The 25,333-nt window shown below is 35.4% G+C and overlaps 3 protein-coding genes across 6 annotated transcripts; 2 read left to right on the top strand and 1 right to left on the bottom strand.

Annotated features, from left to right (window-relative positions):
- Window positions 1–317: 317 nt before the first annotated feature.
- Window positions 318–4,166, bottom strand: LOC117793947 (EF-hand domain-containing family member C2). Its single transcript, XM_034634409.1, has 4 exons — window positions 3,975–4,166; window positions 3,346–3,893; window positions 2,165–2,435; window positions 318–2,101 (listed from the first exon to the last, which is right to left on the bottom strand). The coding sequence occupies exons 1-4, from the start codon at window positions 4,023–4,025 to the stop codon at window positions 629–631; spliced, it is 2,343 nt and encodes a 780-aa protein (XP_034490300.1). The 5' UTR covers window positions 4,026–4,166; the 3' UTR covers window positions 318–628.
- Window positions 4,167–4,859: 693 nt separating this feature from the next.
- On the top strand, window positions 4,860–11,401 carry LOC117793557 (alkaline phosphatase). Of its 3 annotated transcripts, none has more exons than XM_034633905.1 (5): window positions 4,860–5,053; window positions 7,901–8,837; window positions 9,730–10,193; window positions 10,781–11,085; window positions 11,152–11,401. In XM_034633905.1, the coding sequence occupies exons 1-5, from the start codon at window positions 5,034–5,036 to the stop codon at window positions 11,283–11,285; spliced, it is 1,860 nt and encodes a 619-aa protein (XP_034489796.1). In that variant the 5' UTR covers window positions 4,860–5,033; the 3' UTR covers window positions 11,286–11,401. The 3 variants fall into 3 exon arrangements, with proteins under 3 accessions (XP_034489796.1, XP_034489797.1, XP_034489798.1); XM_034633906.1 differs by having other exon boundaries at window positions 4,860–5,121; XM_034633907.1 differs by lacking the exon at window positions 4,860–5,053 and adding an exon at window positions 7,675–7,822.
- A 956-nt stretch (window positions 11,402–12,357) lies between these two features.
- On the top strand, window positions 12,358–23,814 carry LOC117780670 (protein ROP). 2 transcript variants are annotated; one of them, XM_034617307.1, is made up of 8 exons: window positions 12,358–12,837; window positions 15,483–15,665; window positions 15,753–15,908; window positions 17,371–17,474; window positions 19,738–20,257; window positions 20,335–20,570; window positions 21,665–21,832; window positions 21,905–22,312. In XM_034617307.1, the coding sequence occupies exons 1-8, from the start codon at window positions 12,810–12,812 to the stop codon at window positions 22,310–22,312; spliced, it is 1,803 nt and encodes a 600-aa protein (XP_034473198.1). In that variant the 5' UTR covers window positions 12,358–12,809. The 2 variants fall into 2 exon arrangements, with proteins under 2 accessions (XP_034473198.1, XP_034473191.1); XM_034617300.1 differs by lacking the exon at window positions 17,371–17,474 and adding an exon at window positions 16,607–16,716 and having other exon boundaries at window positions 12,364–12,837; window positions 21,905–23,814.
- Window positions 23,815–25,333: the final 1,519 nt, after the last annotated feature.

Genomic DNA, 25,333 nt, shown 5'->3' with positions numbered 1-25,333 from the left:
TACTGTTGAGTTTGAGCGAAAAAAATAAAAATCATTTTTGAAAAACATTGAAAAAAATAAAAATCATTTCTGATTTTTATTTTCTTTTGATCAATAATAATAATTTTTTTTAATTTTTATTTTTTTGATCAATATTTTTTGTTTTTATTATTTTTTTCATCAAATATAATAATTTTGGTGTAATTTTTATTGAATTTCTAAAAACTAATGATTATCCTTGATGAAAAATATAAAAAATTTAAATATAATCATTACCAAGTAATTTTTATAATATAACCTATAACGATTACGGTCCCTAATTGAAATAGAAGCGAAAATTTGTAGGTTACTGATACTATACGTTTTTATTGATTATTTACATGTGATTTTGTAGTTTCTTATTAAAATATATAGTTGTATATAGATCCAATTTCCTGTGATGTTATTTGGTATATGATAATTGGGTGTCTGTTATTGCTGATGTTGTTTCTTGAATTGTGGTATTAGTTGTCTCCCAATGTCGTGGTACAAGAAATTTCGATCTATCTACGGAACTTTAAAAAAAAAACAACAGCAAATAATGCAAAACAAAATTAAATGAGATGTAGCCTGTGGATGATTGAAGATCGTTAATCGTTGATCGTGATGATTAACAATTGGCCGTTTCGGTTGGTGGCAATATTCGGGCATCTCCGATCATATTGGTGGGCTGGGCTTTGGGCGTCGGTAGATTCAGGGGAAGATTTAAGGCCTTTAACAGGCAGCCGAAATCAACGACGCGTCCCTTGAACTGAAAGGGAAGTTTGGGGCAGAGTTCGAAGGCGTAATTGATCGGTGGCATGTCACAGCCCTTGAAGCAGGAGACATCAATGAAGTTCATCAGATCACAGACCTCGATATCATCGCAATCATTGCGATTCAGTACAGACAATATGTTATCGATCAGTTCCAATGTGAAGGGCATACGGAAACCGCGTAAGGTGGAGCGCACCTGAGATTCGGGCATAAATGGTTTATTCGTGGGATTAATGTGATGGAAATGCTCCATTAATTCATCCCGACCGTTCCATAACGATCGCTTGATCTCCAAATGGGCAGCCGCCAGAACTTTGTCCCTTGAACAGGCATTTGGAGGCGCCTGCTCTCCGGAAAAGTGTCGACAGATCGTGATAATCTCATGATCACTGATCGCATTGCCCATCAGAGCGATCAGAGCACCTTTCAGGCTCTCAAAGGACACGAATACGGCACGTTTCTCCATTTTCTTCTCCAGATCGCTGCAATCCGGCACACAAGTCGATACAAAATCAGCCATACGGGGCTCCAAAGCTTTGCGTATTTTCTCCAAGATCAGCTCGATATTTGTGTACGTAAATTGTTCCGGATGATGTTCCATATACATGAGCGTAAACTCATCCGCCGACACCAGATGAAAGATAAAGTCCTTGATCGACATGGTGGCGCCAATGAAGAAATTACAGGGTCTATAATACTGCGGCTGTTTGCACGAGAATTTCTCCTGTCCGGGCATCAGGACACGGGTGCGTTTCATGAACTCACCACCAAGGAAGCCCGAATTTCGCACAGCGACCTCTTGCACCTGCATCGTATCATCACTCAGATAATAACTGATCACAAAGATACGCTCGCAATTCTCCCGGATCGTGGACAACATTTTGGCACCAAATCGTAGCACATAACGATCGAGTTTGATGAACTTACGGAAATCAGTCTTTGGCCGCTTGATCACAATGGACATGCAATTGCCGGCGGAATCTTCGTAGCTGCCCCAACCGTTATATGGTGGTAACATTCTTCCCGATTTATCGTACGGCGCACAGACATCCGATCGTGTCGGCTGTGGCAATGGTGTAAACTGTTCGATGCCATAATGATCGCGATAATATTGACGGGTAAAGGGATCCATATCTGTGATGACTACGGCACGACCATAGACATTGATGACGCTACCGATCTGAAGATCACGTTGACTATAATACAAAATCTCCTTGTTGCCCAAATTGAGGGGATCCACACAATAGCGCACATTTCTCGATGAGCCCAACACATTGAGTAGCGTCACTGGCGTCTGTTGTCCTGGCAATAACATGCCATCGAATTCCTATAAACAAAATGCCAACAATGATCAATCGGTGATCTTCATTACAAGATCATTTACACTCACGCGCTGTAGACGTCCACGCTTGAGGAATGTTGTGGGTCCATCGCGTCCCGAGTTACGTATATGCGCCTCCTTCACCTCAATGGTATCATCAGCCAGATAATAACAGACCTCGAGCTTACGCACATCGCCCATATCGGTGCGATCATCCCAATACGCCTGAAACTTGAGAATCTGGCGATCATACTTCAGAAACTGCGCAAACGGATGACGTTTCTCTGGCGGAGCGCTGGAACGAGCCTGTCCACGTTTTCGCACCGCTTCAGCGGGATCTCTATGGAGTAAAGGATCATTCGAGGATCATTCAGTGATCAATATAAGGCAACGAGTGAAAAAATCAAGTATTTCGTGCTTAAAACTTTACATTTTAAACTTGATTCCTCATTTCGATTAATTAATTAAATTAAGCATATTGATCTTTCTTCAAGCTAATAATCACTAATAATGCAGTTGATTAAAAGTAAAAAATTGGGATAAAGCATTAAAATCGAAACCAAAATCCAAAGTAAAATTTTTTTAACAAAATTAATCAAACTTGAACGCAAAGCACATTAAGAGGCCAAACCATGATCAAAATGACATTCCGCTTCAAAATCGGATCAGTTTTAACAAAGTTATGAAAGTTTGAAGTTCGTCCAACTTATGACCTAGCAACTTTACAAGTCAAAATTTTTGTCCAATTTTCCATGAATTTTTACAAAAAAATGAAAGGCCTCAGAATTAAGTTTAAAGTGTTGTTTTATACTAATTACTATATAAGGAGTTGATTAAAAGTGAAAACTGGAGATTTTAAATTTTAAATTTTCGAAATTCCAAAGGGGGGACCCTATGGTCTTAAAATAGAAACCGAGATCTAAAGGCAAAATATTTTTTTACCGAAATTAGTTACATTTGAATGCAAATTAATTAAAGAGGCCAAATTATAATGAAACTGACATTCCGCTTCAAAATCGGATGATCTTTGACAATGTTATACAAGTTTAAAGTTGGTGAAACAGTCTATATCGAATTTTCATACTAGAATTTTAGTTGATTTAAAATTTTTAATTTTTTAATATTTGTAATGCTCTTTTTCAGCAATTCTTGCTTGTATCAAGTATAAATTTGAAAGAAATGCAATTACTTAATTCCAGATCATGCAATCTTAATTTCAGTACGTCTGTTTTCTCTCTGTGTAGACTTACATGGCAGCTGGCACCGGATCAGGCACAACAATGCCGCGTTTGTTAAGGAAATTGCGTGTAAAGTGATCACAATCGAATATATGATAGTTACGATCAAAGATCTGCACGGTCTTGTCCACATTGAGATCGATAATGGATAGAAATTCATTATCGCAGGGTGGCGGCTTTGGGACACGTTGTCTATGTAGTACACAGCCTTGAACAATTCCCGAATTCTCGACCTTTGGCTCGTGTATATCGATGGTACCGTCCTCCAGATAATAAAAGATCTTCACATGACGCACCATATATGGGGCATGAAAGTTCTCCTGCAGTGTCTGCTTGAAGTAGGCTTTAAAGCTCAGCACCTTCTTGTCATAGGCCAGCCAGGGCGGCAGCCGTGGACCCGACCGAGGCGGATATAGTGCCTGGGCTTGGGCCGGCGGACAACTAATATCGACTACGACACCAGCTGGATCCACGGGCGTCGACTGTAGCCGATCGGATAACATTGGTATGCCGCGAAAATTCAATAACGATTGCGATTTCGGATAGTACACTTTATTAACCTGTTGCATAGATACAAATAAACAGTAAATAAACTTAAATTTAAAGTTTAATTCAATATTCTTTTGTTTGTTTTTACTTACATCGCGAAATAGCGTGCCCGGCAATAGGGGCATGCCTGGTATGCGCAACATCTTGATTAATTTTTGTTATGTATTTCCTGTATTATACTTATTCAATTGTGTATTTTAATTATTTGTTCGTGCGACTGACTGTGTAACACGCAACATACTAAGCCTGTTTCTAGAATTATTTCAAACTTTTTCTCAATTCTCCATGCCTACTCGGCCCACATCGACATTTGAATAAATAACATTGCGCGCCACTTTGCTGTTAACTCACTCTCTGTTAACGTTATTGGTCCGAACAGCTTAACGAAGCTTAACATTTTCATACCATAGCAGCTGCGTGGCAAATGTTAGGCTCAATCTCTCGTCTTCACAACAAATGTAAATCGTTTCGTTAGTGACAACTTTTAAAACTGCGAGTTGGAATTCTCGCTTTTATTCTTTTCAAAAAAATATGTGATCTGTAAATTTATCGCCCTATTAACATTTTCTTCTGGTTGAGTTTCATTATCTACCAATCGATAACATGCTGTTATAACAGCTGTTCAGTCAATGTTATTGCCTCAAGCGCATGCTCTCACTTTCGCTCTCTTCCTTTCGTTTCGGTAAATGTTTTTGTTTTTGCTCTTGTCCGTTGAAGGGAAAGTGCGAAGCTTATTAACTTTTTCACAACTCTTGCGCAATGCCAACTGAATTATCTAATTAAAATGAGTGAAGTGGCAAGTATTAAAATACAAACTAACAATCAGAGTATTATTTTGAATTAGTTAATTAGTGTTGTTTAGTGCATGTGCGAGCTACAATTTCAATGCGCGCTGTCCAGATCAAAAAAAGGGTATACGAGTTTCGGTGTTGCGTCACCCACGTTTCTTTTCTTGCTCCCTTTACTTTATTTTGATTTGCAAAACGTTAAAAACGTGCGTTGCGAACGGTCGATTGTATTTCTGCTCGTCTTGTTGTTGATTTATTCAAAAAGAATAACAAAAGGAACTGAATTTGTTTAAAATTATAAATAAATTGTTGTTGGGACACTTTTATAAATAGCCCAAAACGGAAACTATGAATTGATTGTCTATGAAGCGATTGTCGAAAAGGTTTTTATATGTAAAACAGATGAAAAATATTTAATTAAATACCAAAAGTGCCTATTAGCCAATGACAAGTGAGTGAATTTGTTTTTGTGTTATGGGAATTGAATATTTACTCTTCTCACCCTTTTCTTTCATTGCTCAGCTGTCAGAGGTGGGGATAGTGAGTAAGAGAGAGTGAGAGTGAGAGAGGGGGCGGGGGATACAAAATACTCTTTCATTTTTTCGGTGGGATGCTCTCATCATGTTTTCCGCATTTTTTGCTATAAATCAATTAGTCTGGACATGACCATTAGCAAAATAATACTTATTTCAGTCGAACATGATATTCCTACACATGATATCCATACAGTTAGTCGAGAAAGTATTTTAACAAAATAACAATTCACATAGTTTTGTATTATTCTCAAAATACTTAAATTCGATTAAATTTATTTAATTTTTTTAACTTGTTTTAAGAACCATAGGCAAGAATAAATATTTTTAAAGAAATTGTGTAAATTTTTTAATTTGTTAATACACTTTCTTGACTTACTGTACGTACATACATACATCCATCCATACACTCCCACACATTTTCCAATTAGAATGTTTACAACGGTATTGTTGGAAACAAGTGTTTTTCTAAAAAGTAGGAATTAATTAACTTTATTAATTGAGAACATCAAACAAACTTGAAGGAAACCAATTACCATAGAAACTACATTAATAAAACAGATATTATTGAACTTAATATACACTGTAATCTGAAGAAAGTTTTATAATAAAGCAGAAAACATCAAGTAGAGTAAAGATCCCATAGAAAGCTTATTAAATCAATGGATAGTAAAATATAAGTCGTGAGTATAAGAGCTAGACATGGCATAGGGGTTACTCTAACACATGCAGATCAAATAACTTATAATTAACAGAGTGTCTGCTATTCGTTCAGTCTGTATGTATTACCTTCTTGTTGTTCTTTAGTCTGAGCTAACAAAGTCAACAAATTTTTCTCAGGTTCGTAATCTATAGAATGCTTTATTTAGATTATATGTTTATTGGAGGCCTAGGTATATGATAAACAACCAAGCTGAGATATTTCCCAGTTCATTCTGACCTTATGGCACCTATAGTAAATGCTTACGCTTGACTGCTTCTATTTCAAATCGGCTTAACGATCAATGTTAATGTATTAGTATTTCTCATATCTCTCACTCTTGCATTATTCCATTGCAAATGATGAAATCGGTTATACAAGTGGTCAAATGGGGATCTAATCTACTAATCATACGGCTGTTGGAAGATATTACTTTTCTTTACGTCACGCTCAATCAAATAATTGTTGTTCGCTATATTTATTTTTTACTTTCTATGTAAAACATGACACATCATTGATAACAATCAAATTAAATTGTATCCCTCCCCACCAAGACAATCTAACTGACCGATTATAAATATAAGACTTATTAATTTCTGTACGCAAAATTCTCAACGTAGCCGAAACTGAAAGGGGCCATAAATATCACATTGTTATGGGCGTCAATATAAAAACCTTATCGCATCGTCGTCTATGCCTTTAAGACATCTACGTCGAACCCAACGACGGTTCAGATGCCGTACCTCCACCATCCAAGTCAATCAGCCTCTAATTTATAAGCACTATTAAAGGGTATTTACGTGACAATATCACAATAAATTCTACGCTGTAAACAACTTTTGAGGTATTTTGGAGTTTATATTTAATTATTTTTTGACTACGATGTTGTAAAGTAAAGTGTGAGTCATAAAGATTCAAAATTTTGTTTATTTTTTGTTATCATCTGGAACTAAAATAATTTTTAGATTTTCTTTCAGATTTTAAAAATGTTTTCGGTATGGCAAGATGACAATATTATCTATAAGATTTATTAGGATAAGGATCATTCAGTGTAGAACTTTTCTTTAAAAAGTAGTTACAAGTATCACATATAGTTTTAAAAAAATGTGTTCTATAGAGTTTAATAAAATGTTTATTAAAACCAAGTTTGGCAAATGTTTGCTATGAAAAGACGTCATTTAAAAAAAATAGGTGGATAACTTTTATTGTTGGTAGCGAAAATATCTAGATTCTTTCTTTCTCTCAGATTTTAAGAAAGTTTTCGGTATGGCAAGATGACAATATTTTTTATAAGAGTACTTAGAACTTGGATCATTCGCTGTAAACCTTTTCATTGAAAAGGAGTTACAAGTCGTGAATGGTTTAAAAAATCTGTTCTATAGAGTTTAATAAAGTGTTTATTAACATCAAGTTTAGGAAAATGTTTGGTATGAAAAGACATCAGTCTAAAAATAGCGGTAGAAAAGAAAGGCTGTAGTTTCGATAAGAATTTATGGTTGGTAGTAAAAATATGTTGATCATAATTACTTTCTGAATAATTTTCAAAGCACAAATCATAAGAAGAAAAAAGAGCTATTTCCTATAGTCTAATAGAGCAAAGTATATAAAATTACCATAATCAGTTATCAATTTGAGCCACATATGTTGTGAGTGAATCAATATGCCCCATTTGCTGTAGGGTATTCATGAAAATGTCAGCCAATATGGCAGATGGAAGCACACGGAAAGCACACGGCCCGGTAACCAAAGAATAAACACTCAGCGCCATAATCGAAAGTCAGTTAATAACTAGAACGGGAATCGAGGGTCTGTTTGACCATTAGTGTTTCGGTCAATTGGGATCGTGACGTGGATGATCAGAGTGTAATCTAATTGCAGTTTCTAGCTGGAAACTTGTTTGGGTTGCCTCTTATCTGAAAGTAGGCAATGATATAGCTGAGATTGCACCAGAGACTATATCAGAGACTGGCAAATATCATATATCTCGCAATTTACAGGTCGCATAGAAGCCTAATCAGCGATCAGCGTGAAGAGAGACGAAGAGAACAGATTGAAACGATGTCATCAACGGGCACGGATAGCACGAAACTCGGTGATGTGGGATTGATTGAGGTGCAGCTGGACAGTCTCGATTCGAGTCACAATTTTACAGTGACAAATGGCGGCACACCCGGAATGAAATCTCAGTCAGATGGGCAACAGCAGCAACAGAAGAATGTCTTCAAATCGAAAGTCTTCATTATAGCCGTCACATTCTCCTCCGTCCTGATTGTGGCCATGTGCATTGGCTTTCTGGTGCACTATGAATTCTCTGGAGATGTCAGTGACATGGAAACGGTCGCCTTCTGGCATGTCACATTGCCACAGGAGCAACAGGTGTGGTATGATCGTGGCATCGATGAACTGAAACTGGCCCTGAATCGTCAGCTGAATCGTCGACGTGCCAAGAATGTGGTGCTTTTTGTGGGCGATGGCATGGGACCCAATACGGTGACAGCTGCCCGCATCTATGGCTTTAAGGAGGAGGGTCTGCTCAGCTGGGAGCAATTTCCACACATGGGTCTGCTCAAGACCTATTGTGCCGACAAACAGGTGCCCGATTCATTCTCCACGGCCACAGCTCTATTTGGCGGCGTCAAGGTCAACTATGAGACGGGCGGCGTGGATGCCAATGTGCCCCTGGGCAACTGTACTGCCTCCCTGAATGAGGCAAATCACGTGCAGACCATTCTCAACTGGGCTCAGGTCGATGGCATGCGCACGGGATTTGTGACCACGACACGGGTGACACATGCAACGCCAGCGGCACTTTATGCCCATGTCGCGGACAGACGTTGGGAGTGCGAGGCGGGCATGCCGGCGGAGGCACAGCAGCAGGGTTGCTTCGACATAGCCAGACAGCTGGTGGAGCAGTCAACAGGCAGGCAAATCAATGTGAGTATCGACAAGGGTTCTCAAAATCTCCATTAGATGTCTCTGTTCGTTACGGCGCCAATAAGTCGCACAGGCAAAAACTGAAATCACAAATATTTCTTTGAAAGTTTAAGTTGTTCGTTACCTTTTTTCTAAACGGCGCCAAGAAGTCGCACAGTCAAAAACTGAAATTACAAATATTTCATTGAAAGTTCAAGTTTTTCGTTACCTTTTTTCTAAACGGCGCCAAGAAGTCGCACAGGCAAAAACTGAAATTACAAACATTTGATTTTTAATTCGATTTTTTACCGGTATTTATTTTTAGTTTATAGATTTGCTTGTTTTTCTTACTTTAAATTTTCAATTACATATTTTCCATATTTTAGTTGTATTACAAGTTAGTAAATATCGACAAAGATTCACAGATTTTTCATTAGATGTTTTTTTTCGTTACCTTTTTTCTAAACGGCGCCAAGCTGTCGCACAGGCAACAGCTGAAATTAAAATATATTTAATTGAAAATCTCACAATTTTTCCATTAAATATTTTTTAAATCCGATTTTTTCCGGTATTTTTTTTGGTTTATAGATTTTTTTTGTTTTTCTCACTTAAAATCTTCAATTACATTCTTCCCAGTCTTAAGTTTTGTAATTTTTTTCTGAATTACAAGTTAATCTTGTTAATTTTGGTATTCTTAGGTTCAGTTTTTTTCAAAATCTAGTTCAGGTTCTTGTCAACTAACTGAAGATATTTTGACGTCGAATTTTTAGAAATTTATTTCAAATTCAAAAGTATTTCTCAGATAAAACTTCACTTAACTATGAAAAATCGGGAGTTAGTATAGTTTGTCAACAGTCTTGTAGGGAATCATTTGTGTTACAGTGCACATAATTTAAGACAATTAATCTTGCAGGTCATCATGGGCGGTGGTCGCCAGATGCTCGTCTCGAATGTCAGCGGCACGGACGCTGATCCTCTAGACACCTGGGCGGGACATTCCGCCGACGGGCGCAATCTCATCAGGGATTGGAGGCAGTACAAGGCGGATCAAGGCGTCTCCCATGCTGTGGTGCAAAACAATGGTGAGCTGAGAAATCTCGATGGCCAAAATACCGATTATGTTTTGGGCATCTTTGCCAATGGGCATCTCAAGTACGATCATGAGCGGGATCACAGCGATGCTGGAATGCCATCCTTAAGCAATATGACGCTCAAGGCACTTGAGGTGCTGGGTAACAGTGATAAGGGCTATCTGCTTGTGGTCGAGGCGGGCATGATTGATCAGGCACATCATCGCGGCACTGCTCGGAAGGCGCTCAGCGAGGTAATGGCCCTAAACGAGGCTGTCCTGGCGGTGCAGGAGCATCTGAAAGCCAAGTGAGTAAGCTGATCTTTATACTTAATGCGTCAGTCAGTCAGTCAGTGAGTCAGGACAAAGAGTTTTATATATTTTTAGATTAATCCTATTAATCAGGATATCAAACCGAATCGAGTATCGGCTCAGTTATTGTTTCGGTTATGTTTGTATTTTGGTTTCCCGGTAATATCGGTTAGGAAAATTCTTTGTATCGGTTTTGTAAAGGTTACCGGTTTTTTTTTAAATACGATTTCGAAATACCGGTAAGACTTCGGCTAAAAATATAAAAAAAATCGTTATCTAAAGAAATATAAATAAGATTAATCTACAAATCTAAATCAAAACTCGTCTGAAAATCGATTAAATCATCAAATTAAATTTAATGCTTGATTGAACCGATACTAACCGTTACACATGAATCGATTTAATAATTTATTTCGGTTTAAAAAAATTGCGGCTTTTCGGTTTCGATATAAAAAAAAGTTTTGTTTTAGTTAGGATTTCAGTTACGCTTACCTTTATCAATCGGTTAATACCGGTTAAAGGTTGCGGTTTTGCTTACGTTTTAATTAATTAAGCCTACATTCTTGTTGTATAATTAACACAGGGATCAGTTGGATGAGACGCTGCTGATTGTGACCGCTGATCATTCGCACAGCTTGACCATCAATGGACATCCGGATCGTGGTGCTGATATTCTGGGCATGGCGGGTAACTCCAAGACAGAGGGAACACCCTACACAACGCTCACGTACGGCACCAGCTACAAGGGCTTTCAGGTGGATCCTGAAAAGCTGCAGCGACAAAATCCCGCGCTAAGCGATACAACCGATTGGGAATACACGCAACAGGCGGCGATCAATACAAATGAGAATCTGCACGGCGGCTCTGATGTGACAATACACGCGCGTGGTAATTAACTTTAACATTATTTAACACTATTTATATAAATACTTATACATATTTAACTTCTTCTAGGTGCCATGTCGTATCTCTTCCATGGCGTGCACGAGCAAAGTTATGTGGCGCATGTTATTTCCTATGCGCTGAGAATCGGACGCTTCCGTGATAGCACCATTGCCGAATCGCTGGCAGAGCTAATGCCTTTGTAGCTTTAAATCTCGCATAAAATTTGTTTTTTTTTTTGTTTCCCTTTACTTTAGATATTGTGATAACGTTGTTTTTGTTTTATAGCAATAAGAGCAAAATAAAATGCAATTGAGCATTAGAAATATTAAAAACGGCGCCTTGACTATTGCTTGCAGCCCTGCCATACTAGCGTTGCCACTTGGCAGTTCAAGTGCTGCCTTAGCTACATGGCGCGCACTTCAAATAAATCTTATTCTTAAACAGAAATGCACAAATTTAATTTCAAATGAAATAAAGGTGATCATTTGTATAAATTTATAAAGTTTGTTAATTTAATTCTAAATAAAAATAGCCAAAATTGAATAAAAAATCTAAGCATAATTCTGCAAAAACTTGATCTGAATATGGGAATGGAGCTTTTTTGTGCACCATGGGCCGCCAGACAGATTTTTGTTGCTATGTACATGATAATAAACACAAGCTGGCAGCACTGTACTACATTTGTAAAACAGCTGTGCCGCTCAGTCTCTGCCGATGTTTAACTTTCTTGCATCGCAATTTCAGCTATTTTTCGGATGCTTTCCAGCCAGGAACATTTTCTATCTTTTAGAGTTGGCAACTTCTACAAACTGAAGTTAAATTTTTAAATTAAGCGCGCGTTTCCGAGATCTTTTCAGGGCTGTCAAGGCTTTAAAAATATGTTTATTTAAATTTCTGCCAACCTTAACGGCCAAACTACCAGCACTGATATAAATTGCAAATTTAAAATAGCAAAAAAATCAATAATAAATTAATAAATTTGATAAAAATTTTAAGTTCACAATTAGATAAAATAAAGGTTAACATTTTAATAAATGTTTAAAGTTTGTTTAAAGGGGAGAGCAGTTACAAATTTAATTTAAAAAAAATATATTAAAAAAATCGACAATATTATATTAAAAACTACGAAAAATTAAAAAAGGTACATTTATTCAATGTGCCTACTTTCGAAAATTGACCTATTTCTTTAGGTAAGAAAATCGAACCAGATCGGAAAATTTTACTGGGTGGCAGCCTTCGGTAAAATTTCTTATGTGTGTAAGTTGGAGCACACACACACAGACAGCATTTTTATATGTTGCGTTAATAAAATACACTCACTAACATATTTTCAAGTGCGACTGCGAAGATGTTTTGAGTTAATTTTCATAAGTGTGTTGTATATTCGACGATTGAATTTATTTTGAACGATTCGACAACTCTACACCGTATCTAACAAACTGCAATTAACAGAGGAAACACACGCATTGATTCCGCATAAACAATTGTTATTATTAGCCGCGTTTTCACCGACGTTTGGTGCTAAATTATTATTATTTGTTTTTCTTTTTCTGTGTTTCAAGTGGTGACAAATTGGTAGTGCTCTTAATATTGTTAAATAGTTTGAGTGTTGCGACGGTCGCACAGAAAATACACAAAAAAAAAAATAATATATAAAAAAAAAATATATAAAGTTGTTTCCTAATTGATAACAGCCGGGGCGAAAAGCCAGTGGAAAAGCAGCGAAAATGGCGTTGAAAATGTTGGTCGGTCAGAGTAAGTGCAATAATCACAATAATTCTAATTGGAGTTTACGTTGAGTGACTAACACACGCACACACACAAGCATGCACACATACACATGCACACAAGTGTCGTCAATAGACAAGGTTGTGTGTGATAAACATGACGCCCCACTTACATGCATACAGTTAGGCAAGAAAGTATTTTGACCAAATCTAAATTCTACGCAATAAGACCGACATTATAGACATTTAACAAAATTTTGTTATGCATATTTATTCCAATTCTTATTTTATTATTTAAGATAAATAATTTTCATCGTACTTAACTATTTTAAATTATGTCAAAATACTTTTTTGACAAACTGTACATTAACTACAAATACGTCATGGCAAAGTTTATTGGCAATTTGACATTTGTTTTCAGATATGCAGAAATTTCTGCATTTGCATATTATTCTTATCAAATGAGCAGGTTCACAGTGTCTCCCCATCGATTTTTCCCAACACAACAAACCGCCCACCACCCACCGCCCACAGACGCGCAGTCAACGCCAACGCTGTTTTTTTTTTTTATGGGTGGGTGTGCTTTGTGTGTGTGTCTGTGTGTGTGGGCTGCGCAGGCAGAGACAGAGGCGGTGACCTTTGCCGCAGGATAATCAAGCCGCATACCACCTACCACCCACCCCCTTCCAACTTCCATGTACATATTTAGCAGATTCCTTTATCTGGCAACCTTTTGCAATCGCAATTAAATCTCTGATCGAAAGCTAACGCTGACATAAAATCAATCAGGCAACGCCATTGACTAAACGGCTTATTATTTCATGCACTCTTTCAGCCATTGTTGTGGTTGTTGTTATTATATAGTGTTGTTTTGGTTTTTGTTTGTGTTTTGTTTTTGTGAATGACCTGGACATGAGTCATCGTTGCTTATGGAACAATGATTTGCTTTATGAGTAACATTTTTACCTCATTCCTCCCTCGCTGGTGACTGCATATTCAATTCTCAGCTGCTTATGACAGCCGCATATACCCTTTACTAGCAATACAATGGGTATTATGAGGCATATGTAACAGACCCTATCAATTGTATACAGTCAAACCTCCCTATATTGCACTTCTAAACAATGCTATTATGAATTGATTGAAAGTACACATCTTCTGATACCCTGCGTAAACTGAATAGACGCAATGGGTGTTTAAACTTTGTGCACATTGATGAGACGCATAGAAGCAAGCATCTTTGCTACTGTACATAACATATACGTGTACAGTGGCTCTTAGCATATTTGACACACTATCTTTGAGCTATATTTTGTTTTTAATGCTTAACTCAGATATAATAGTCAGATATAATTAGTCAAATAAGCTGTGAGTCCCTGTATGTATGTTATGATAGTTTTTTTTTTACTGGATATCTGGGTATCTCTAAGTCGAGCAGTCTCGACTAGAGCGTTTTTACTAATTCCTTCTATAAGATAAGAAGATGTAGATGCAAAGTTATAAATAAAATCTTTATCTAATAGAGTGATAAATCACTATAAGGCATTTCTATTGTATCTATATTTAACATCAGTAATTACAGTCTGACAGAAAGTGATGATTCAAATACAGAACAGAAGAATGAGCAACAACAATACTTAATTGCTTATTTTTAATTCGATTCTCGAATATAGAATATGACTTTTATGTAAATCCTGTAATATTTAATACAGGTATAAGTGACAAATATTAAATTCCTTCCGCATTGCCTCAGAGATTCACCGTACTTGCATTTAATTTAAATAATTTTTTTAATTAGTTTGAAGTTGGTCGTACTACGGATTTAGCCCTTTACAAGTCCAAATTTTTGTTCAATTTCACTTGATTTTTTACAAAAAAATGAAAGGTCTCAGAATCAAGTTTAAAGTGTTTTTTTTAATATTAATTACGGTATAAGAAGTTAATTAAAAGTGAAAACTTTAGTTTTAAAATTTTGAATTTTCGAAACTTCAAAGGGGGGACCCTTAGCATCGAAATCAATTTCTAGTAGAATCTAGAGGAAAATATATTTTTTAAAGAATTTAATAAAATTTAGTTGCAGAATGAATTAAAATGCCAAATAATGATTAAAATGACATTCCGCTTAAAAATCGGCTCAGTTTTGATGAAGTTATGACAGTTTGAAGTTGGTCAGACTGCGGATTTAGCCACTTTACAAGCTAAAATTTTTGTTCAATTTCACATGATTTTTTAGAAAAAAATGAAAGGTCTCAGAATCAAGTTTAAAGTGTTGTTTTATACTAATTACGATATAAGGAGTTGAAAAAAAGTGAAAACTTGAGTTTTAAAATTTTGAATTTTCGAAATTTCAAAGGGGGGACCCTTACCATCGAAATCGAATCTTGGTCGAAAATAATAAAATTTTCTAAATGAACAAAATTTGAATACAGAATGAATTAAGAGGCCAAACTATGATCATAATGATATTCCGTTTGAAAATCGTGTCAGTTTTGTTCAAGTTATGACAGTTGGAAGTTGGTCAACTCTTCGACCTAGCAACTTTACCACAACCGCGCCGGTACAAACGTTTTGGTATTCGGTTCTTGACAGAGAATTTTAAATTAATAATAAATTTTAGATAATATAAATAATTGTAAAGTAGTAATTGCTAATGACGTTCTCAACTTGTTGCAGAGATCATGAACGAGGTGGTGAAGTTCAAGCCGCCACCGCCGAAGAAGGCGGGCGCTGCAGGTGCCGCAAAGGCCGTCGGGGCAGGTGGCATAGAGTGGCGTGTCCTGGTTGTGGATAAGCTGGGCATGCGAATGGTCTCTGCCTGCACAAAAATGCATGAGATCAGTGCCGAGGGCATAACCTGTAAGTCTATCAGTCGATCGATCAATCAATCGATCCAACGATAACAACACACTTTTAACTCCGACTAATGATCAATTGTTTTCACAGTGGTCGAGGACATCAATAAGAAGCGTGAGCCGCTGCCCACAATGGATGCCATCTATTTGATAACCCCATCGGATGAATCGGTGCGTTCGCTGATTCGCGACTTTGAGAATCCGGCACGTCCGATGTACCGTTATGCGCACGTCTTCTTTACCGAGGGTATGTGCCAGTCGTTCAGTCAGCCACAAATATTCAATATATATAAATTACTTTTATCAATAATAATATCTAACCTAGTATTTGATGCTACTAGAACCTTCTATATATGTATATTTTTTGGCTATTTTCAATTTCATTTTCGATAACTTGTATCGATTACACTTTTTTCCTTTAAACTTAAATTAATGTTTTTTTTTTAAACCTTCTCCCCATCCATTAACCTTGGCATCTACAGTCTTGGATAAAAGTATTGTGAATTTAAATAATTCTACAGCTAATTTTTTTAATTTATATATTTAACTTAAATGATAAATAATCTTATAACTGGTTTTCACGCTAGATATTTAAAAATATATTTGACCTTAGCAGCAATTCCAAAAAAATTAAGTTTTGTATGAAAAACTTTTGAATTTTTTCAAGTTACTCGTATTTTAACTGAATGAAAACCGCATTTTTTTTACTGAACGTCACTTTACAAATCTACAAATAACTTTCTGCTTGATTTTTGTAAAAATTCAACCCAAAAAATGTAAATTGTACTCTAAAAAATCATTTTTAATTTGCAAAAAGAAGTCAAATCCTATAAAAAGATTATTACTTTGATCCATGACTGTATATATGTTAATGTACGCCCGTAAGACCGTATGCCAGTATAAAAATATGATCCAATAAACCAAAATTATATATATATTGTGTAGCAATACCGCCCCGCATATTTGAAATGCTCCAATCGCACAAAGACATTTGTCGAAGATATGTGCGCACCTGCAAAGAGATCAATATTGCCTTTTTGGCCTATGAAGCACAGGTATAGTTTGAATAATCAACAAAGCTCACAAAAATAATAGAATAATAATAACTACATTTCAAGAAAAATCACACTCGTTACTCGCCACTCGTTGCTGTCACTCGTTACTCGTTACTCGAATTTATTCTCTCTTTCTATCGATTACTAAAAACTGTGCCAATCGTTGTTTACAACGATGTGTCCTCAACAGTGCTTGCAACTAATTTCAAAACTGGGTGCCACACAACAACAACAACTATTATAATTATAATAATAATCGTTAATCGATAACATTGACTGCTTATCCCTCACACATCCCTAATTAGCATATTCCAAAACGGTTTCATTTGTTTTACTGTTTGTTTACATTCTGTTATTTGTATTTTTTTTTATGTTTCTTGCTTTGTTATTCCCTATCTGTCTGTCCTTAAATATGTCTATCTCTTTCTCTTACTCAAAACTATTACGCTCAATGAGTTTACTTTACAGGATTTAGATCTAAGCAGAGAGAACTATGGGTACTACGATAACTACGTCTAGTCTTCGTATAGATATATATATAAAAAAAAACGAAAAGAAAAAACTCAAAACATATACATAAACCATATAATACAAAATACATCAACATTGTAGTAACGATAAGCGAAATTTTATATTATTTATAAATAATTATAGTTTGCCCGGAGGAATTGTTTAACGATTTGTGTAAATCGTGCGCTGCAAGAAAGATCAAAACTCTAAAGGAGATTAATATTGCATTTCTACCATATGAATGCCAGGTGCGATAAAAAACAACAAATAAATACAAAAACAAAACCCAAAAACCATTAAAAAATATATATATATATTCGTTTAAAACGTGTAAAATAGAAATACTCCCCGCTCTCTCTATCTGCCTCTTACTATCTGTCACTCCCTCTCTCTCTCTCTTTGATACTTGAGGCAAAAATAACAGTAAATATAAGTCAGAGCGATCTTTAATTATTTTAAGCATTTATTGCTCTCTCTTTCCTACTCTCTCTCTCTGTCTGTCTCGCTCTTTATCGACTTGTCTCTTCAATTCAATGCATTTCTCAATAGTTATTATATCCATGTATTATATAACTGTCTCTGTCTCTTGTACACAAATGCTGTCTCTCTCTCTCTTACACGCTCTATCTGTCTCTGTCTCGGTGTCTATATGTACTGTGTTGTACTTGTTGTTGTAAATATTGAGACCACATTAACTAATTTCAACTCTGGGTTAACTGTTAACTGTCAACTGGTATTTTCCAACACTTGTTTTTGTTATTTTCAAGCCAGAGTTTGCAACACTTTACTAAAATAAAATGAAAAAAAAAAACTGTCCAATTAGCCTCTAATAATAACAACAAAGATCTCCTTAAGTTTTGTTAAACTTGTTTTGTAGTGTTCAATTTAATGTATGTAAATTGTATACAGAAAAGCAAATCGTGCCTAACCTAACACTAACACATCTACTAAATGTGAATATCAATTAATAATAAACAACCAAAATGAAAATTGAATAATCTCATCAATCATTATTAACAAACTACATGGGGAAGTTGGAAAACTTGCCTTTTTAAATCAATAGAAAATTCCACAATACCGTTACTCGCTTCGCTCGACACAAAGTGACCAGGAACGTTTAAGCTCAACTGTAACGAGTTGCTTACTCGTTATTCGTCATGTTGTGATGCGACGAGTACAACTCCAGGGCACAAAAAAAAACAATACTAAATAAATCGATAACTTTATATTATTCTCATGCTATGTATTTAATTGTACTGTAAATGTAACAACTGTCAATTGGTTTCGTGTTCTCTTGCTATTTTTTAATGTAAATATTGTAACTCGTTAAAGTTAAGTACTCACTCACACACACACATGCACACGCATACACAGGCACTCATACATACTCGTATTTATATTAAGTATAAATTATGCTTAAGCCTGTTTTCTCATGTTTTTTGTATAAATTTGTCAGTCACATGCTAAATATTAAACATGTAAAATCTGCATTCAATTGAGCTGCAGCCAACTTAACAACTTGGCGTTGCCAGATCTGCGCACAATGCTGCAGCATGAGAAAACGGGCTGCTATCATTTAACGCTTTCTCTGTCATGTGTGCATGCCGCTCTCTCTCTCTCTCTCTCTCTACTACTTCTCTCATCTATGTGCTCATACAATTTCGCTTGCAGCAGTTCAGCAAGCAAATGAATTCGCCTTATATGGTTGCCAGTGTTATTGACCGTTAAAAAAGCTAGATTTTAAAAAAGCATTAATGTAACCCAGATCACAAAGAAAAATTTTGGATTTTAATGTTTAGCTATAATAAAACCGATAAAACAAGCTGTTCTGGCAACAATGATGGTTGCTGATAAAAATATCGATATACCGATAAATAGTTTTTCTTTTATATATATTTGAGCGGTATTTTTGCAGTAAAAAAAAACAGTGGCAACACGACGAACTTGATACCATCGATAATATCGATATTTTTTGTCAAAATTATCAATTGAAAAATTATCGAATTATTATCGATATCAACACGACGAATTTGATACCATCGATAATATCGATATTTTTTGTCAAAATTATCAATTGAAAAATTATCGAATTATTATCGATATCAACACGACGAATTTGATACCATCGATAATATCGATAGTTTTTGTCAAAATTATCAATTGAAAAAATATCGAATTATAATCGATATCAATATTTTAAAAAATATCAGCAGCTTATTGCCTTCAGCTGTGTATCGATAAAGGATAAATTGGATTTTTAAAAACATTAAAACATATGCTTGCTGGACTCCGACATACAAGGAAACATACCTCACATACCCATATACACATATGTATATGTATATTTACACAGTCCAATTGACCGAGACAACTTCCCGCTCATTCGATACATATTCGATAAAAAATTGAACGAATTCGAATTCGAATTAATTGAGAAAAACCTTTCTGTCGGTTGTCGTCGTCCGGTCAATTTTGGTCCGCATGGTCGCCGCAATCTTTTATTCGCCGCAGGTCTTCTCACTGGATTCGCCGGACACGTTCCAATGCTTGTATTCGCCGGCGTTTGCCTCCATACGTGGCAAGCACATCGAGCGAATTGCCGAGCAGATAGCGACACTCTGTGCCACCTTGGGTGAATATCCGAATGTGCGTTATCGCAGCGATTGGGAGCGTAATGTCGATCTGGCTGCGTCGGTGCAACAGAAATTGGATGCCTATAAGGCCGATGAGCCGACAATGGGCGAGGGACCCGAAAAGGCGCGCTCCCAACTCTTGATCTTGGATCGTGGCTTCGATTGTGTCTCCCCATTGTTGCACGAACTAACGCTGCAGGCAATGGCCTACGATCTATTGCCGATCGTCAATGATGTGTATCGTTATACGCCCGGTCCCAATCAGGCGGACAAGGAGGTGCTGCTCGATGAGAACGATGATTTGTGGGTGGAATTGCGTCACGAGCATATTGCTGTCGTTTCCACACAGGTTACCCAGAATCTGAAGAAGTTCACCGATTCCAAGCGCATGAGTTCCAGTATGTTTGAACCAAATCCACAAATCCTCTCGCCCGCTCAGCCGTTGTTGTTATCATTCCAATTATCCTAATTGCAGCTGACAAGTCCTCAATGCGCGATCTATCGCAGATGATCAAGAAGATGCCGCAGTATCAAAAGGAGCTCTCCAAGTATTCCACCCATTTGCATCTCGCCGAGGACTGCATGAAGTCCTATCAGAACTATGTGGACAAATTGTGTCGGGTCGAACAGGATCTGGCCATGGGCACCGATGCCGAAGGCGAGAAGATCAAGGATCATATGCGCAACATTGTACCCATTTTGCTGGATGCGGTAGGCAACACATACACTACATACAGTTGATCATATAATTGTTTTGACAAAACTACAAATTTACATATTTTGTTCATTTTTAAAAATACTTGAATTTATTATTTTAAATGTTCTAAAATCCACAAAAATATAGTAAAAAAAAAGTATTTTGAATTTTGAGTGAACTTTTTATATTGTCCAAACAATTAATTGATCAGTGAGTTGATCAAACATTCCACATCCCTTAATCACAAAATCAAACTGAAGAGAATATCAGAATATCAATTATGTTCGCGATTTTGGTTACACAATATATATACAGATATATAAACAAAATATTTTCTTAATATTCAAATAGAAGATCTACCATTTTTACACATTCTTTTCAATATCTAGTTAAGATTTTGATTAAAAAAGATACAAGATTTCTTACCACAAATTCATAGAACATTTATATATGTATATTTAAGTAAAAAATGTGTCTCAATTATATAATAACTATATTGTCCAAATAATTAAATGATCAACTCACTTTAAACATCCCACAAATCATTAATCACAAAATCAAAATATCGAATATGATCGCGATTTTAATAAACAAGATAACTACATATTAAAACAAAAATTCTCTTAGTAAACAAACAGAACATTTATAATTTTTGCTTATTCTTTTCAATATCTAATTAAGATTTTGATTAAAAAAGATACAAGATTACTTGAAAAAAAATGTAGAGAACATTTATATATAACAAAGTCAATAATGTGCCTCAAAAACTTTTTAACTAGACTATGCCAATAATGAAATCAATTTTAATTTCAATAGAGATTAGAAATTTTCAAAAGAACAAAAATAATTTCCATTCGAAATGATTTATTTAAACTAGAGATTTTATAGATTTTGTGAAGTACATATATATTTAAAGCTATCTGGCATTGTGGAAAAGTAGTTAAATAATTTTGTAAAATAGCTAGATTTATAGCTAATAGCAATTTATTAAATTTTCTAATTTGAAATACCGTGTAAAGGCTTCGATTTCGATAACGTTGCGAATGTCTGTTTTCAATCTAAGCTGTAAAATTTTTTTAATTACAATGTAAATTTGTTCTCGCCACAGAATGTTTCCAACTACGACAAGGTGCGCATCATTTCGCTCTATGTGATGATCAAGAATGGCATTTCCGAGGAGAACTTGACCAAGTTGTTTACACACGCACAGCTGTCGACCAAGGATCAGGATATGGTGCGCAATCTCAGCTTTTTGGGCATCAATGTGATTGCAGATGTAAGTGTTTTGCTTAAATTAAAGATACTTTTTATTAGTTTATTAATTTTATATTTTGAAAATCATTAATAGAGTCGCAAGAAGATTTATTCGGTGCCGCGCAAGGAGCGTATAACAGAAAGCACCTATCAGATGTCACGTTGGACGCCAGTGATTAAGGATATTATGGAGGATTGCATTGAGGATAAGCTCGATACACGTCATTTTCCATTCCTCGAGGGACGCGCCCAGAATACGAATTACCATGCACCGACTAGCGCTCGCTATGGCCACTGGCACAAGGACAAGGCGCAGACGCAGGTGAAGAATGTGCCGCGTCTGATAATCTTCATTGTCGGTGGCGTTAGCATGTCCGAGATGCGTTGCGCCTACGAGGTGACCAATTCGGTGCGCAACTGGGAGGTGCTAGTCGGCTCATCGCATGTTCTATCGCCTGAAATCTTTCTCAGCGATTTGGGCAGCCTCTCCAAGGAGGATTAAAGCGAATCCCCAATCCCAATCCCTCCCCCTCAACACAAAAACGACGAAAACCCATACAAATAACCAGCAAAAAGAAAATTAAAACCAGCAGAAAACTCGAACCCAACTATGCTTATTATACATCTAGCCAATCTGTAATTTGTTATTCGATAATACATATTCGTAAATTCGTATTCGTTGTCAACACTTTAGTTCCCTTAAACTCTATACTTATAATATGACAAATTTGAATAAATTATTCATCATTATGGCTCACCCTACACAGGTGGTTACATAAATATATATATATATAGGACTATATATAGTAGTGCACCTCTTCAGCTAACTAACCCACAGATCAAAAGAACAATACACACACACATACTTAACCAAAATTATTATATACATATATGGTATATATACAATATTTACAGATATACACAGTCCAATATGTAATCTGTAATCCAAATAACATAACATACTTAAGTAATTCACAGCTATATGCATCTATATATATATATATACATATATATATTTTTCAGCTATTTATGTGTGTCAACTCGTTTATTAATTTATTGTTCGACAGTTTAATGTTATAACCAAACATATACCGAAATGATCTACAACTTTATTAGCTCTTTAAATCTCAGTGGAGTGAAAAAAAAATATAATAAAAACAAAAATATTGTTTGTTGTTTATGTACATCACAAATTTGAAATTAGTAAAATGTAGTTATGCTATAACCGATATTCAGTTTAAAGAAATTACAAAAAAAAAAAAAAAAAACAGAATATCTGGTACCAGAGTTGTACTTACAGCTTTACAGAGGCGAATTATGTTAAAATGCTAGTCCCCTGTTAAGCAATAACAACATTATGTTAATGCTTTGTACGCTCTCGATGTTACATTCAATTATCGAACAAAATTGTTTATCGAAATTGCATTCGATCTAGCACCATTAACATATACAAATTCTAAAACTTAACAGTAAAGATGTTAACAGTATGTTATAGAGCTTGTATGCTCGCTATGTTAATTTCGTGTATCGAATTCAATATACAGCAAGATAGGATGATCGATAGATAAATCGATTGACACACAAATACACAGATGCACACACACATTTATATACACAGGACACTTAACATTTAGATCAGATACAACGCAATGGCGGTTCGCGATGATAAAACTTGTGATTCGAGTTTCGAATTTCGAACTTCGATTAGAAAATGAAAACACAATTAATTGCATAACAGCATTAGCTTAAAATTTTTGAAAAGCAATATATTTAAATTTGCAAATAAGTTTGTTACAGTCTTTCAATTGAAACCAATATTGTGCGCCTTCCACAAAACTTAAGAACTCAACAATAAGAGAAACTCAACTACGTGTATTCGAAATCAAATGCAACATAAACCTTTTTGATGCAATTACATTTTTTCAAACTAACAACAAAAATATTAAAAAAAAAGCTTTAAATCAGATTTAGCTTACGAGAATAAATAGTAAACAACTTAAAAAATAACAACTAATTGAAGGCAATGTTAAACTATAACTATTTACACAATACATATATTAATATTAACTAAAAACATATATGCTATATACATGCATATAAAATACTTATACTTATACTCTTATACTTACTCTTATAATTGGCAAAGTAGCGATAAATTGCATTTACTGTAGTACAATAATATGTATGTGAATGCAATTTCCAACCAAATGCATTTTCTTTAAGAATCCCCCAAAGCCCTTCAGTTCAAAACCGCGAGGTAAACTTAAGGAATCATCCAGGAATGTTCGCTAAATCTTGAGGGAAATTAGAGGCAGAGGAATTCTGAAACTGAAGGGCTACTAAAATTGTTTTTGAAAAGTATTATATGTTATTAGTATTTTTATGCTCTTGTTCTTTTTATTATATACTACATACATACTATAAATATCGATACTTACTTTTGTTACATGCATAATAATAATAAACAACAAAATATTTAAATATATATGTATTGTTTTTTTTTTTTATTTATCTGTCTTATTCTTTTTTATATATACTATAATCTTGTTATTTGCATAATAATAATAATAAAAAAATATTTAAATATCTATATTGTTTTTAATACTATTTTCTTTTTTTATTTATCAATCTCAAACGTAGCTATGTAAGTTTAAAAAAAAAATTCCAAAACAATCTCTCTCTTTAAATAAATAAAACTTATACTTGTATTTAATAATATATATTTAAAGAAAAATAATTAAAATATACTATGTATGCATTAGCTCTAAATGACGCCTAAGCCGATTCCACTTCCGACCAGCACATGCACACACGCACACACACACCGCATGCACACACACTCGTAGCGAGCACGCGCTTACCAACACTGGTGGCGCACAACACACAAACATCATGTCACCCACCCCACCAACCAGGGGACGCGGAGGGGGATCAATTCGCACGCACGCTCAATACCATCGAGCCAAAATGGATCACACTGGCGAATTGCCCCAACCTCGTGACGGCGGTCAGCTGCGTGCTCGTGAGTGTGCGTGCGTGCGTGAGTGCGTGCGTGAGTATGTGAGTAACGGGTGTGGGGTGAATATACATACATGCATATGTAAATCGGAGTAGGCGACGTATTATTCAGAATTCACGTTTAAATGTTTATTGCTTGTGAAACAAAATCAAGAAGGAAGAAACTTGGAGATGGAGAAAAAAGAAGAAAAGGAAAGGATCAATGGATCATAGAGTAGCCGTTTATAATTAATGTCTAGTTCTTAAGCAAGTATTCTATACACACTTATACATATATACATTCTGTAACCAAATGTAACAAAATGGGGTCAACTTTTTGCAATATTTCTCGACAAATCCAAAAAAAAAAGGTGACAAAAATTATATCAATGGGAAAAAAACAGAGATAAGAAGAGATTGACTCTTGGAGAAAGTATATATATAATTCGAACATATAACACTTACATATTGTATTCAAGAATTAAGAGAAATTTAAGAAGAAACTAAAAACAAAAAACAAGCAAAA

This window comes from Drosophila innubila, chromosome X (assembly GCF_004354385.1).
Source record: "Drosophila innubila isolate TH190305 chromosome X, UK_Dinn_1.0, whole genome shotgun sequence".
Classification (NCBI taxonomy): Eukaryota; Metazoa; Arthropoda; class Insecta; order Diptera; family Drosophilidae; genus Drosophila; species Drosophila innubila.
The sequence above is the reverse complement of the archived record's forward strand: the minus strand, read 5'-3'. Positions and strand labels throughout refer to the sequence as shown.

What these genes read in the sequence shown, in the direction of transcription:
- LOC117793947 (XM_034634409.1), bottom strand. Translation starts at nt 4,025, where the DNA reads ATGTTGCGCATACCAGGCATGCCCCTATTGCCGGGCACGCTATTTCGC. An exon ending in CGGGCACGCTATTTCGCGAT is followed by an intron (nt 3,894 to 3,974) that starts GTAAGTAAAAAC and finishes TCTATGCAACAG; the next exon opens with GTTAATAAAGTGTACTATCC. An exon ending in GATCCGGTGCCAGCTGCCAT is followed by an intron (nt 2,436 to 3,345) that starts GTAAGTCTACAC and finishes TTTACTCCATAG; the next exon opens with AGATCCCGCTGAAGCGGTGC.
- LOC117793557 (XM_034633905.1), top strand. Translation starts at nt 5,034, where the DNA reads ATGAAGCGATTGTCGAAAAG. An exon ending in ATGAAGCGATTGTCGAAAAG is followed by an intron (nt 5,054 to 7,900) that starts GTTTTTATATGT and finishes CGCAATTTACAG; the next exon opens with GTCGCATAGAAGCCTAATCA. An exon ending in CAGGAGCATCTGAAAGCCAA is followed by an intron (nt 10,194 to 10,780) that starts GTGAGTAAGCTG and finishes TAATTAACACAG; the next exon opens with GGATCAGTTGGATGAGACGC.
- LOC117780670 (XM_034617300.1), top strand. Translation starts at nt 12,810, where the DNA reads ATGGCGTTGAAAATGTTGGTCGGTCAGA. An exon ending in GAAAATGTTGGTCGGTCAGA is followed by an intron (nt 12,838 to 15,482) that starts GTAAGTGCAATA and finishes AACTTGTTGCAG; the next exon opens with AGATCATGAACGAGGTGGTG. An exon ending in CAGTGCCGAGGGCATAACCT is followed by an intron (nt 15,666 to 15,752) that starts GTAAGTCTATCA and finishes TTGTTTTCACAG; the next exon opens with TGGTCGAGGACATCAATAAG.